A 16,169-nucleotide genomic window follows, 5' to 3' on the forward strand; every position below is an offset into this window, starting at 1 on the left:
TTTTATTTTACTGACTAGAGCGTCGATCGAGTTAGTACATAAAATTACCGTTTACAACTAAAAACTAAACGAACATCGACGAGGGGGTGCCTCTTTTTTTTTCACGTTTCGAGAAAGTTCACCGCGTAAGATTCGAATTATATATTTTTTTCTTTTCCTAATTTTCTCGCATCGCTTTTCTAAGCATATTAAACTGTACAGCTGTAGATATACTTTTATTTCCTTCCTCACATGCATTTGCCTTTGATTTTTGACTCGTGATGTTCCTTGATTCCTCGTTGTTCTTTTCTTTTTTTTTTTTTTTTTTCGTAAATATTTTCTTTCAGATGCTCTTCGCAAAAAGAGACGCTTTTTAGTTGTTAATTTATTACAAAAATCGAACGCGTTTAAATTTTGCTATTATCGCCCCAATGAAGATGGCTGCGGATGTTGATCGACTCTCGTGGATCTGTCACTTTATAGCACACATATTCGTGATAGCATAATTGGTATAGTGCACGCGACAAGTTCGATGAAATCACGATAATTCGAATAGGTTTGTTTTATATCGTTCAATTAGAACCATGTGCTGGCTGTGTGACATTTCGTGTCCTCTTCTATATATGTATACCTTCCATCATCATCGGTCGTTCGAAAGAATAAACGAAAAAATAGGAAACGAAAGAAAAGAATAGAAGAAAAAAATAATAATAATACACGAATGCTATAGCAATCAGATACATGGACACAAAACATTCGAAGTTCGACCACTTAACCCATTAATAACCAGTTTCATAAATTTTTATTTTAGTATTATAAATAAATATTTATTTGCCTTAGTGTCGACGATCGCGCACGCGATGTCGCGTGAGCGGCAGTTATCGTGTTAACAGAGCTGCCCCTAGCATAGGGCAACCGGGCAGTTGCTGTCCGCGGTTAGAGATTATCTCTTAAATATTGTAATAGTATATTATTCTGAAAAATAAGGATTTTTAAAACGGCTGAACCTTTTACAATTCTACTATAATATTTTATTTATCGAAAAATAAATTTCACATTTATTAATAACAAATTTTTCTTTTGAAAAGCCGTTTTACGCTTTGCTATATTTATCATAAAACTTTACAATAAATGAGAAATATAAGATTACGCGTGTTACGTATCAATAGTTACTTAATAGGTTTATTAGAATAGATTTCAAGATTTCTGATTAAATATTTTCAAGAATATTGATATCTGCCTCAGACCCCTATAACTCTTATCGTTAGACAGCTCTGCCTGTTAATAGAACGTCTATCTTGAAAATAATATATTTTCGATATTTGGGAATTAATGGGTTAAAATGTGATATTGATTTTTTGAAAGTAATCAAGTTGTTCATATATATGTATATCATACAAGACGTGTTTTACGCTTACTTTTTTTACCGATATAATTAAATTATTAAATAATTATAGACTACAATTCTCTTCCGTTAACAAAAGAATTAGAACTTAGCATACAGTCTGTGTACAAAAAACCAGGATTTACAATAGCGTTTACTAACCTCAATGTATAATAGGAATATAATAACTTTTTTTTTTTATCACATATAAAAAGCAGTTGCGTATGTACATGTCTGAGTAAGATTAGGTACCATTATTATTATTATTAATATTATTATTATTTTAATCGATAGAGTAGCTATTATATAATTTGGTACACTGTTTAACGTGGATATTTGATAAATACGAACAATAATCAATATGTCGTTTACTTCCTGGTGTCTTGACATAGTCGTTGGTTTTTTCTCATTACTTTTTTTTCCCCCCACGAATTCCTATATGTATACACACACGGTTCGCTTCGCATTCTCCATTTATTTACGTGACTTCTTTATTTCTCTCTTTACTCCTCTCTTTAGTATTATTTATATAATATCTATATATATAACACATGTTATTTAATAAATCAAAAGCTATGGCCAGTTCATAAATTTAAAAAAAAAAAAAAAAAAAAGAATGGTTCGTTCGGTTTCCTGTTCGTTAATTCTCGTATTTCTTCTTTTATACTCGTAGAACGAGCAGCACAACTAATAAAAATAGTTCCTTTCTTACCGACACTGAAAATTATGAATTACTTTACACATTACAGACGAAAAGACCACAGCTCTTTTCATTTCAACGATTGATCGTATCTTAGAACGATACAAATTAGTGATTATTATTTTTTTTTTTTTGTTTCCATACCCTTTTGTGTCGCTACCGTCACGCTTTCTTCAATTCCTTTTATTTATTTTTCTCTTTTGTAAAAATTTGGACTTCGAACAAGGCTTATTTTCTTTCTCGCGGCACCGCGACTCCTTATTACTTGAAGGAAAAAAAAAATAGGGCTGACTATCCTGACTATCTGCCGCATATTAAACTTAGAAATATCCCGTCGTTAGCTGGAGTGTTTTCTATTCGTAATTTCTTTTTAAATGTCTCTGCACCACGTACTTGGATCTCGCATAATTTCATCAAATTCTTTCTTACAGTTTCACACGGATAATCAAAACGTAACAGAAAAAACCTATAAGCAATCAAATTCGAAGCAACAACTAGATTCCTAAACATCTACCTAAAAATTATAAACGGAGTCGCACGATATCGAAGGCACAACTCTTTTCTTTTTCTCTCTCAAATTGGATGAACTAAAAGAAAGCACAATGGGAGGCATCATTGGTGTATGTTGAATCCTTAAACAGTGCAAATCACTGCATAAAGAAGCGATTCTTCTTCTTTTTCTTTCTTTCTTTTTTCTTTTTTTTTTTTTTTCGTTTTGATGCTCGAGATTAAGTACAAGAAAAAAATTCTTTTCGTTTCATTCGTCTTGAAAGACTAAAATAGTCATATTCATAGATGCATAGTAAATATTTGAACTATTTATTTTCCAATTCAATCTGAAGCTACTGTATTATTATTTTTCTTTTCTTTATAGCCTTATCTTTCGGTCGTTAGAAAGTTTCATTTTTTAACTTTTTATTAGTAACAAATTTACATAGACATACGGGAATTATGTTCTTTTTTTTCTTTTTATACCTTTGTTTTCCATTCGGCAGAGACGGGATTCCATAACACTATTCGCTATACATTTTTACAATCTTATCGTATTCTTACACTCGAATTCGTATGCTTTAATCGGGGCAAGTAATATTCTTAGCGTTTCTTCAAGTTTCTTCGAAGGATTCTCTTCTTACCAGAACGTCCTTCTTCAAATTCGAAAGCCCAAATAATTATATAGATGCAAAAAGAGAATAATAATAATAATAATAATAGTAATAATGATAATAATAATAATAATAATAATAATAATAAAACAAAGAATGCACGAACGTTAGGAGTAAGAAGAAACCGTGACATGAATTGCTTGCCTCGATCAATACATAGAAATTCTGTTCTTATTTAGTAATCGCCTGTTGTTGTTTTAACATCGTTCTTTTTTTTTCTCAATGGTGCAAATGGCTATACCACTCGTATCACTTACGAAAGTAACTGTCCACGGTAAAACTGACAGATTGAAAATGCAAGTTCGTGAATACCAGTTGCAAAAAAAAAAAGAACAAATCTGCGAGTTTTATCTGTACAGATGTCTCAATCGTTCGACACCAAGCTGCTGGCGCAGTGACATCGGCGTACATTGAAACGTTTTCACCGGGGCAGCAACTTGGTAGAACGTCAGTATGTAGCGTTCATTATGGATCCTGGCTGGTATTTTGCGATGACTCACAGTTCTGTGGACTATCTAAGTCAGGAGCTTGTGGAAAGAACGTGACCTGGGTGAATAGAGGGCTGTGAACCGGGGACGGTCTAGGCTGAGTTCTAACTTGTTGTTCCTCTTGCACTTGTTGTATTACAGTAACGTCAGGATAACTGGAAAGACCAACGAACAATAGGTATTAAAATAATCGTAGCTGCAACATTAAATTATTCCAAATAATCTAGAAAATCTCACCCTATAGATCCCCATATTAAATTACGTCTCGATCCTTTTTGTGATTGATATTTCTCGACTTTCTCAGCTTTATCAGCTTCCTCGGCACAATCTTCGCTCGTATCCTCTTCCATTTCTTGTTCATCGTCGGGGTAAAGTTCAAATGCCCTCTCTAATGTTTTCTTCGCGCTGTTACTTCGCTCCAAAATGTATCCATTCGTGGAATCATTAGACTGAGCTGGGGGAGACCAGTTGCTATACGCATGAGTATATGGAGCCGTTGATGCATATGGTCTCTGAAAAATATAATTAACGTTGTACATTATGCGAGCCTCGTTTTTGTATAATCGTTGATATTATTATTTTATACCTTGAGTTCTTCGTGAAGCCACTCAATGGCATGTATCCATTTCCTCTTCAATTCAGGGCTGTGATGCAGAAGTTCGTGTGCAAGTCTGCACTTGTTAAACAACTGCACCATGCATTTAATGCATTGATAGGCTCTTTTTTGGTAATGATGTTTACTTCTCTGTATTATTTCGAATAAACCTTCTCTCTCTTCTGGAACGCCTATAATTGTTTTATAATTGATTGAAAAATGTCATCCCCTTAAAATATTTAAACGAATTTTAAGTTTAATTCATTCGTACCTTTAAGTGCATTGTGAACACGATGCGTCTGCCACGAATCTTCCATTAGAAGCATGGCGAGTAGTAAATCCGTATGATGTTTCAACTCGTGAGTAAAAGCATATCCAATTTGCCATAATAATTCACTGAGAACAGTTCGTGATAATTGTGGATTTTCCCAACAACAATATTGAAGTAATTTCACTATGTCCTCGGTAACGTTAACATCAGCGTCTTCAATTAGTTTCTTCATGTAACTATGGACAAAAATGATGAATTATCTCATTATGTTTCTTTTTTTTTTTTCTTACTTTAATCATATTTGTTAAATAAACGTTACCTGTTTTTAACAAAAAGAATATCTGCTGCCAGCGGTTGAATAGGCATCAGATATTCGTTTTGACATGCTGGGTCACCATATGGATTTGGTAAAGGCGCTACTCCTGACTGTGCATGACTCGAATGTGCTTTCGATGATACGTCACAGCAACGTATCAGCATACTAACTACTTGATGCAATTTAGTTAGCTCGGGATAGTGATACTTTATTGTAGGGCCGGGTCCTTCGTCAATTGCGACCAACATAAACGTAACCGGAACATTTAACTACGGTAAGAAATAACGGATACAATTTACAATCTAAATATTATTTATAACCCATATGTAAAATGATAGTTACCTTAAGCAATTGAGCCTTTTCGGCAAGACCGAGCGACGCGTACGTGTGGAACACAGAGAAATAATGTGATAGATGACGGCCATGATCTGATATTTCACGGTGAAGTAAAGAAAGAACAGCGTGCAATAAATGATCACTAAGCGTGGCAGTTGGATCCAAAAGTATGGCTGAAAATATAGAAAAAGAACATTTGTATATATGATTAATCGTCATATCAATCTTTGATTTTTATAAGATATGCATTAAATGAAAGGAAATAGCTATCCAATACGTTAGCCGACCCCTATGGTCCCCTATGGCAAATTTTTACCCCATGGAATCCATAAAATAGGCCGCCAAGATGATCTGTACCATGTTTTATCCAAATCGATTAATGGGAACATGGTCAAAATAGCGGCCAAAGTTGACCCTTTTAACACGGGGCTCTATGAGGAGTGGTCGAAATCGTGCTTTCGACATCCTAGTTTCCGGATATGTTAAACTAGACGATAATACCTTTCAAATGAGCCCATGAACATCAAAATCGTAAAATGGGAATTTGGTCAAAACCCGTTGTAAAAAAGTGAAGAAAATCTTCAAAGTCGATTTCTGACCAAACTACTCAGCGGATTTTTACCAAGTTCCCGTTTGACGATTTTGATACTCGCGAGCTCATTTGAAAGGTATTATCGTCTAGTTTAACATATCCGGAAACTGGGATACCGAAAGCACGATTTCGACCACTCCTCATAGAGCCCCGTGTTAAAAGGGTCAACTTTGGCCGCCATTTTGACCATGTTCCCATTAATCGATTTGGATAAAACTTGGTACAGATCATCTTGGCGGCCTATTCTATGGATTCCATGGGGTAAAAATTTGCTGGGACCATGGAGGTCGGCTAACGTATTGGATTTAACGTAACCTATTTCCTTTCAAATATAATTGTAAAACGTACTTGGTGCGTTTAGACTAGGCGGCACACATGGGCCATCCTGCAGGGAAACGTGTGCAAGAAATACCAAAATTTTGAGAAAAGCTGTTCGAACTTCTGTACTGGGACAGCTCAAAAGGTACTCGCAAAATCTAAAGACAATGAATTAATTTTTCGTTAAGTATCAAGATTTCCTATACTCATGCATATGTACTCAAGAAAACGTGGTACCTATGCGGATGATTAAATAAGACGTTATGAGCAAACCAAGACCGTACTGATTTACTACTGCGCAAATGATGGCACACAATATCGTACCAATCCGTTGCATTACCACGCAATGTCTTTTTAGTATGGAAACCCGTGTAGAATAGAAATCTCGACGACAATTGTACAGACAGCATCGCGAGTTCTTCTTGTTCAGGGCTCTACAATAATAATAATTTGGAAAAATTATTGTAACTCTTGATAAATAACGTTAAGCAAAAATCTGATTTGATATAAACTTACAAGTTTCTCGTTCATATTTTGTCTGTTAATATTATGAGGATTACAAGATACAAGTTTCTTGATAAATTGAAAGTATTCTGCGCTAAATTGATTTCGATTATGCATAAACTTTATGTTTTGCTTTCTGACACTGTATTCGATAGCTGGGGGCATTTTCATAACTCCTAGTTTCGTATCTGAAAATGAAATGATTTTTATTATAATAAACGAGTACATTTTTCTCAGTAAGTACATCTAAACAATACTTACACAATGATAACTCGTTAACACTTTTCATTAGGGAATTATCCTCTACATCTAATCTGGTATAAAACAACATATAAGCATTCCACCATCGTTTCTGTTTGCGGTAACTCATTCGTTTGAGCATGTGGTCAAATACTTCTCCTAAATAATCACCACCAAAACACTGAGACTTCATTTCTTCCTCTTCTTCCATTTTACATTCCGTAACATCGCCGTCATCGAACTTGTACCATTTAGCAGTGCCATCACTTTGCCTAACGAATGTACATTACAATTAACTTATCCGTACAAATAATTGTTAACTGTAAATCTTTTAATTACCTATGCAAAATATAAGAATAGTAATGACCACCGCTAGCTTGACCACTGTGTACTACAATACCAGTTAATTGATATTTAGTACAAGTTCCTTTCACTGATTCTTCATAATCACAGTCTATAACTTCTCCCTCCAATTTAGCAAGTCCCGAAACAGTATAAGGTTCCATATCCAAATCTCTTGGAAATTCAAAGTAATCATTAAATTTTATAGCACAAACTCTTTCATAATCGTATTCGAATCTTTTTAATTGTATCGCTAAAACAGGTGGTAACTTCTTTACACATAATCGCTTTACCGTCACAACCTGAAGAAAATAATTCTCTGTGGCATTATTCTTTGGATATAATTTGCACGGTTCATTTGTATAAAAATCTAAATACTTCTCAATTGTACCTTTTTATTACATTTGTCGCAATGATAAGCGTCTGCACCTTCCAGCAATTCTCCTTTCACATATTGTTCAAGAGAATCCAGTAAGTTGCTGTGATTTCTGATATCCACACTTATCAAACTGAACGGCTCTTCCTTGGAATATCTGAAGATAATGTAATGCGGTATTACAGTTTACCGAAAAAAGGAGAATGTAAGAATTAAGAAGGTACCTATGAGGGCAACCTTTGCAGATTTTCTGGTCACTATATGAACCACCGAGAATTTTGCTCATTATCTGTTCATGCCCTAAGGCTTTCAATGCCTCATCTAAGCTTTCCACCAAGCTCATAAAAAATTCTACCGCATCCTGTTGCTCTCTAAGATTTACAGGTTCGCCTTGAAGTCTACAATGTCAATCAATGAAACATTGATAAGTACAATTAATCTATCTGTACACGTCATTTAATTGAGAAATTCAAAATTTTACTTACTTAAAATGTTTCCAAAGTCCTCTGGGTATGTAATATTGCAATTTGCTATAAGCTAAATGACCAAAGATAGCTTGAACTTGTTTCAAAATACCAATATTATACTCTTTTCTAGACTCATCCGCTCCGCATTTCTCCTCGTTTGTATCGTTATCGTTCGCCTCTATCGTTTGTTCACCTTCGATTCTTTCCTCGCCAGAGAAATCTTCGTTTAAATCTGTCGCTGCACCTTCCGCGGCTAGTAGCCCGATTCTTATACTTTCAACCATGTACAATTGTTGTAATACTGAGTTCATGTAGCAAGTCGCGCCTGCATTTTTCAGACCTACAAACCCTTTTAATGGCCTAAGCCCAACCGGTGGTAAATAATCCCATTCTACCAGCGGTTCGTCTCTCTCAGAGTAGAACATATCAGTGAGCATTGTGACTAGAAGTTTCATGTTAGGTACACAGCCTACACAAAGACCTACAAGTAAATCAAATGCCGCACTAGTTGATTGAGGAGTCGTGCATACTGGGCTCGCTTGCGTGGCACTTAGCTCTCCAGTGCTACGAAGTTGCAGCATAAGACGCGATGCAGGAAATACAAAATCTTCGACCAATTCTTTGATTAAATTTGCCCCGTGTTTCTCATCGGAACCAAGTTCATACTTTTTACTCGGAGGTAAAAAAGCCAATAGCTCTTTAGTAAGGCCAAGATGCCCTTCGAGGACAGCCTCGTCAACTTGACTTTCTCCAGTTTCTTTAACGTTGTCTCGCACTTTCTTCAACCAAGCTATCTCGATGTTCAACAATGTTTCGGCTGTTAAAAGTGGGCATCCGGACATGTGTGCATAATTTAATAATCTACACAAAAGTTGAAAGTACTCGTGACTCTGTTTCGCGTGTTCCATAACAGTGGTGTTTAGAACATTGAATAGCAACGTTATTGCGAATAACAATGGCTGATGACCATTGCTGTACCACGTCGATATAAAAAAAAATTGTTCAGCCGCGGCCATTCGAATCACTCTCGACGTACTTAGAAGTACAAGGTCTATCAAAAACGTGTGCCACATATTGTCCCTTGATAATGATTCTAACGCGGTCGGATTCAATACCAAGGCGATTGTCAAAATTTCCAGTGCCTCCTTACATACTAGTACGTCATTATTGTCCGGATTATTTGACGTTTCCTTTTCCTTTGTCTCGTGAAGCACGTGAAGCGTCTCGGCGGACGCGTTTATGTTGTTCAAATTGCCTGTGGATGCCGCCCATGCTAGCCTAATTATGGCACGAATAGTAGCTACATTCGGTAGCTCCCAGGAAAGGGCCTGCATAAAAAGATGCCGACATTTGTCTGATTCCGTTCCTCCGCACAACATTCGACGCGCTAAATGTTGAGCTAATTTCGCTGCCACGCTTCTCAACATATATTCCGTGTTTTGATTTGGTACACTTTGTAATGCCTGTTTTAAAACTGCCACTGGACCACGATTGTTATGAGTATGGTTATCGTGATTCTCAGATATTCCAGCTTGTTGTACTTCGTCCATTACGCAAGCCATTACGTTACCAACTATAGTCAGTAAAAGTTTGCATAATTTCAACACGGTCAAATACGCTGCACGTTTCGTGGTTTCATCCGCGTTTGGTAAAAATTTATTTTTCGTTAACATCTCCAGAATAACACCAGCTTCACCGCTCTTGATAAAATTGCACTGAAATTCAAACGCTCTTTCCGACATCGGGTCTAATGCTGGCATTAACAAACTATATAAAACCTAAAATATGAATAAATTAATTCTTGTATCGTCTGATTCTGAAATTACAATAAACAATCAGAAATATATTAAAGAAAGTTTACCTCTAAATTGTATAAAACTTGGCTAGGACTTGCAGTAAAAAATAAAGCATCTACTGTAGTGTTTTGATCATTACAAAGAGCATTATCCAAGGTGTCATCTTTACAATGACCAAATAACCACTGTAACCGTGATACAGTGAGAGTATCCGGTGGCACCAATTGTAGAAGATTTCGTGCACCATCACGTAATTGCGCGTGTTGAAGAGTGCATCCAAGATCTGCCAATTGAAAGAAAAACGTAGCGTATTGCGATCTTTGGGACATAACCTGTAACAAACGTAAGGTTACAGATTCGTAGATTCATTTTTTATTTCATTATATGTACGTTATAAGCGAAATGTTAACATACCACACCCGGTAGGTTATTTTCTGCTTCTACATTTGGCCCATCATATGGGTGATGCGGAGAACTAGCGGAACTATCTGAACTACTATCCGGTGAACTTGGCATATTGCTGTTTACTTGGCCCAACTTTGCAGATAACAGCTGTATAAGAGAGTAATTTTTTTAGATCATGTTACATGGTACATTTCAATACAGCTTAGCGCCATTAAATAAATACCATTTTGTCCCTGAAGGGTGGTTGAGAAAGAAGTTTTCTGTCATCTGCTGGCTCTAAGGATTCTCCATTAAGAAATAAGTCAATTTTTACATTTGATTCATTTGCTTTAATTCTGCGCAATATTTGTCGTCTTAATGATCCCAAGGTGTCGTTAGTATGGGTAAATATATCTATGTCATCTACACTACGATTTGCAGGGTTTGCAAAACGAAGTATAAGAGACAGATGCTTCCCACGAGCTGCTCTGTAATCAAATAGGATGAACATATTTATGAGGGAAAAATATTCTTTCGTTAATAATATAAATAACTATACCTATGCAATGGCAATATTTTTCGTTCTCCTGGAAATGCAGTGTCACATTCGTTTATGTATTCCTGTAACACTTTCATGACACGACACATTTTCATAGCTTCTATTTTAATCTTATTTGACACTTGTTCTTCACGTTCCTCTTTACCTTCGAGGTATACTCTACTTAAAACCGACACAGTGTCATAATGTGCCTTTAATCTGTCCATGCATTCCCCAATATATGTTACATGAAATGCCAAAACTGATGACTGTAGTCGTGGCCCTAAATTAGTGTTTACTTCTTTTAATAGTTCTATGGCCCGATTTGCAATCTCTTCAGGACTGTTAGTTACGACCTGCACGAACATACACAATGAGCAATTATACCACTCTGTTCAACTCGATACGATTAATATTAAACATCACTTACTCGCCACAAGTAATCTGTACCAATTAGGTCAACGTCATCCATAAGAAATGTACCCTTCTTCAGTTTTAATTTACCCTCCTTCGAATTAACAGCTTTGAAAAATCGTTCGTAACATTTGATACCACTTTCTGTGAGTAATGTTGGATCTAGTTGGAGTATATTATTTTGGAAAAAATCTTTATTTATCGCCGGATCAAGATCTGGTTCATCTCCCATTAATTTAGAGAACCACTTGAAACATGCTTCACGGTCGGAGACAAATACACCTTGTTCTGCTAAACACTGCCAAATTTGTTCAGCTTGGTCGGCGCATAACCAAAGTTGACCATCTTTCAACAAGAAACGTAAGAAATTAAGCCTTTCTTGCACCTGCATAATATGGTTATAACGACCATCGGGCATATAAGTATTCGCATCAATGTCTGGATTTTCTTTAACTAATTGTCTCATTTTATTCATATAATTTGTTAAACTATTGGTCACTAAAATTACTGCCGAATGTTGTGATTGAAGTCGTTCTATAACATCTTGTCTGTAATGATGATTCCGTTGATTGTGACACGAAATGTGTGGATTTGGTTCGTAAAGGCAACATATCTCTCGAATTTGTTTTAACGCAGGTAAAGCCCACTTATCGCCATTTTTTAGTTCTTCCACACATTTGTCCAACCAAATTGTCTTCTGAGCATCTCTTTCTTGTGAACACGAATAATCAAGGATTTTTACATGAGCGCTTAAAGCTTGATCCATTATTTCTGTAGGCACCTCATCGGAATGAGCCAAATTCCAAAAAAGAGTTAACACCTTATGTGCCATTACTCCATCCTTATCGTCTTCTGCTAGTCTCCGAATTAATTCTAATAACTTTTCTCTTTGTTTTTTATTAGCAGTCTTCCAACTCATCTGAAATAAGGTACATTTCGATTAAATTATGCGTAATAATAATTGTAATTAAAAGAACTATAATTGGATAATAATAAACACCTGAAAGCATTCAAACAGATGGTCAAGTTGTTCAGGACTAAAATCCCAAGCAAGTTTAGCAAGTAGGTCATGAACATTTTTTACAATTGCTTCGTGTTTTCCAGCTTGTGCCGCCCAAACAGCGTCCAAATCTTCCAAAGTTAATGCTCGTTCTTTTATAATGAAACGTAAAATCTTTTCTAACTTTTCAACATACTGAGGTTGATGTAACGAATCTCTTAAGACGATTTCTAATACTCCATTTTCTTTTATCCATTTCTAAACAACCGGAACCATTTCGTACACTTAGTATTTGTTATGAAATTAAATTTGAAATCATATAAGGATTAATAAATGTTTTACTTACAGCCATACATTCTGCGGTAAGCCATTCTTCTTCCTCAACAATCGCGTTTCGATGCTGATAAAAACTAACAGTGGTAATCACTTTATTCACTTCATTTAATGCATTCATTTTCCCGTTAAACGAAGAAATTTGTAGAAGTCTTAAAATCATTTTCAATCTCAGAATTCCCAAATTTTTAATCATTTCATCTTGATGCGGTACTCGTGATACCAAACATTTGCAGGCTTTGATTATGGCTGATATCGCATCATTTTTTGATTCATTTTTCGCTTCCTTTTTTAATTCCTCATCGGTCAAATTATTCAAAATTACAGACACCATTTCCTGTATATTGAAATATGTAGCGATGCCATTGATCTAGATGAGGTTGATATTTAATTTAATTACAAAATACTTACCACGATAGGCATCAGATATTTAACTATTGTGTGAACAGTAAGCAATTCGTAACACAAACCAAAAGGTCTAATCAACGCATAAATAACTGGTACTGTTAAATTTCGACCGCTCTGAAATCTAGAGAGCAGAATTTCAAATCCGTTAAGACTTCCAAACCTACAACAAAGAGAAAACTTTAATATGTTGTATGCTGAAAATAGAATTATCAAAAACTGGTTAATATTATTCATCGACCTATTTATAAGATCCACTAGCCAACCACGAGGACTTCTTGAATCAGCAGGTGGCCGTGCATAAAGTTCTTCATCGGGAATATCACTGCCAGGGGGAACAGTTTCTGAAACTCTTGCAGCATTAAATGTGTGAAATCTGAAACAGAATTTCATAAATTAATCTGACGGAGACAAAATATACTTGCTATTATATAAAAGAACATTTAACTCACTTGTTACTAGGATTAAAAACCATTGCCAGCAAATCAAGAAGAGGAAACCAGTCCTCGTCTAATTTCAAGACACATAGTTCCACTAACCGCTCACAATTTGCATTAATACAGTTATGAATATTTAATTTCCAACTATTTACTGCATCATCAGTCAATATTTTGGTAAAAGAAATTGTGAGTCCTTCACGAAAAAAGCGTTGACATGCTTCACTTTGTACATCAATTCCTAGATAAAGTATATATCCATGTTACACTTATTTCAATATTATCGGCTATAAATTTAAAATTGCTCATTTTGTGTAACAACCTTTTTTACAAAGATCGATACTGGCTTGTAACAGGCACTCTAACTCTTGATCTGGTAGAACTGGTACAACCCATCGTGGACTAGATATTTTTTCATGAAGCATATTCAGTTTTGCAATAGGAAAATCAGGCTCCCCGTGAAGCTGATTACTATCCTCTACTGTAGTTAATGTATCATTGGTGCAATCTGTTTGTACCACATTCTCCGTGAGTTGAAGTCCTGACATTGTGTCAACTAACTGTTGCGGACCAGGTGGACTGTGCATCTGTTGTGTAAAACGAAATAAATTAAAAGCAAATACAAACTTTTTATGTAGAAAAATAGTTCAACGATGAAGTACAATCTTCTACCCCTGTGTAATCTTACATACCTGTGTACTTTGTTGGCTGTCAGGAGGGTCTATGCCTACTCCTTGGCCTCTTGTGGCGATCGTCATTTTGTGTGCTCTTTGCTATATTCCAATTGTCTCAATACCTTTTGGTCCGATAATCACACCACCAATAACAATCATCCAACTCATTCACTGACATTAAATATAATTATACCCTAAAGGCCTTGTTTGAATAAACTATACCTACATTATCTGAAACAAAGTAATTAAAATTCCACGATGAATTAAGATTTTTACAATTTCCTCCAAAAATATGAAAAGATCAAAGACAATTTTTAGTTCCAACTAAATATAATACTGTAATGTAATAACAGTAGATATAAATCTACCAGTATATGTTTCAGGATATATGTATATACTTGTAAAGCATTTTTGTAACAGGTTTATATCTATTAAATATTTAGTCACCTATTATTCGTGTATTAATAATAAATTAACTGTAACTGCTAACTCAATGTTACACAAATATTTATACGAAAAACCGAAACTATATTAAAACGTAGAGAATAAAAAAAACGTTTTGAAGATGACTTGAATGGAAAATTAGAACGGTGAAAAAGTCCGTAAGACAAGTCCTATGTAATTCGAGCTGATCTCGAGGAACACCGGTAGCGTCAATATTTCATAGCTGAACAACAAGAAAATGAATTTAACGAAGTATACAGGAAAACATAGATAATAAGAAACATCTCCCACATTCGGTAAATCGCATGACAGCATGATTTTGCTAAGGTTTCAGCCGACAAATTCCAATCGTTTGTACTGACCAACGAGAACAATTCTTTCATAAACGATAATAGTTCACTTGAGCCGCAGAAAACCAGTACGAAATTAATAATCATATCTAAGGATTTATATATATATTTTTTTGGAATTTCGCAATTCATGAAAGGTACGATGTCATGTCGCGAATTATTCTTCTATCTCTTTCTCACTCCTTTCGATCTCTTTCTCTCGCCACCTCTTTTTATTTCACGGGTGTATCGTCAAACGTACCGAACTGTCAACCGTCAAAAATTCTAATTTGGAGGCGACTAACCCAGACCCGCTTTTAGTTGACAGAAAAGCATTGTTGATCAAAGAATTTCGCGAGAGATCGTCGTTAAATTAGCTTGGAATTACGCGAAAATACGTGTACGGCGTGCTTACAAAGGACTAACGTCGGAGCGGCGACGAAACTGAATCTCAATTTTTTTTTTTTTTTTTTTGGTACACGCACACCTCCTTTATGAGTGTCAGATTTCTTTCGCTGACAAAATGTAGGTGAAAAGATTCCACGCAACCGGTACCTATGTAATTTCAACGATCCTCGGTGTCCAGGGAGCAACTATTTTCGCCCCGTTCACTCAACCGGGCCACCTCCGGACAAAATGGCGACCATCCTAACGATTAGCACTACCGTATTAAAGAAAACCTTTTAAATTTTGCTTTGAGACGAAACAACCGGCTGGCTGACAACGTACAGTAACACGCAAAAGATTTCTATTATCACTAACTATTGCGTCAAACTTGTATAAAGGAAAAAACGCACCTTTACATAGTAAACGGTAGTAGAAATTTGTTGCACTTTTTGACGTGACGTTATAGAACTCACTGGTGAATCTGTAAACACGGACTATCCTTACGGCGCTACTGTCGTTCTCGAGTTAAAACGACCACGGTATTTAACACTATGTTCACTCAGTACTCTTTATTCGTTTTCATCCATCGGGCAATTTCAATGATACACCCTTTTTAAACCTTTCATTCATTTCTTTTAGTCTAAAGTGTTCTTTTTTTCCAAGAACATGTATGATAAATACTTCACTTCTAATTCTATTCCCTTAACACATTTCGGTTTTTCATGTTCTATGAAAACTTTAATAGTATAATATATGTATATAATTTTTCTTTAACGCCCTATTGCTTCCCCAATAATCTTTTTCATTATAATATTTTTGACAATTTAGCTTTCTAGCATCATAAAATGATATTTTTAAAAGAGTATTTCAAATCAATTTAAATCACAGACTTGTAATTTAAATCAATCGATTAATCGATATCAATTTTATTTCAAAAGTAATGCAGAGGATACATAT

General features: G+C 35.4%; 1 protein-coding gene across 1 annotated transcript; it reads right to left on the bottom strand.

Moving 5' to 3' along the window:
• Nucleotides 1-278: 278 nt before the first annotated feature.
• Nucleotides 279-15,736, bottom strand: faf (ubiquitin carboxyl-terminal hydrolase-like faf). Its single transcript, XM_034320926.2, has 27 exons — nucleotides 15,623-15,736; nucleotides 14,071-14,283; nucleotides 13,701-13,965; nucleotides 13,394-13,619; nucleotides 13,183-13,317; nucleotides 12,948-13,104; nucleotides 12,550-12,873; nucleotides 12,204-12,461; nucleotides 11,220-12,122; nucleotides 10,811-11,145; nucleotides 10,496-10,739; nucleotides 10,282-10,419; nucleotides 9,933-10,199; nucleotides 8,090-9,849; nucleotides 7,829-8,002; nucleotides 7,620-7,761; nucleotides 7,226-7,530; nucleotides 6,908-7,158; nucleotides 6,659-6,834; nucleotides 6,380-6,576; nucleotides 6,173-6,300; nucleotides 5,239-5,405; nucleotides 4,900-5,165; nucleotides 4,581-4,816; nucleotides 4,301-4,500; nucleotides 3,952-4,226; nucleotides 279-3,869 (listed from the first exon to the last, which is right to left on the bottom strand). The coding sequence occupies exons 2-27, from the start codon at nucleotides 14,134-14,136 to the stop codon at nucleotides 3,692-3,694; spliced, it is 7,773 nt and encodes a 2,590-aa protein (XP_034176817.1). The 5' UTR covers nucleotides 14,137-14,283; nucleotides 15,623-15,736; the 3' UTR covers nucleotides 279-3,691.
• Nucleotides 15,737-16,169: the final 433 nt, after the last annotated feature.

This window comes from Osmia lignaria, chromosome 12 (genome assembly GCF_051020975.1).
Source record: "Osmia lignaria lignaria isolate PbOS001 chromosome 12, iyOsmLign1, whole genome shotgun sequence".
NCBI classification, from domain to species: Eukaryota; Metazoa; Arthropoda; class Insecta; order Hymenoptera; family Megachilidae; genus Osmia; species Osmia lignaria.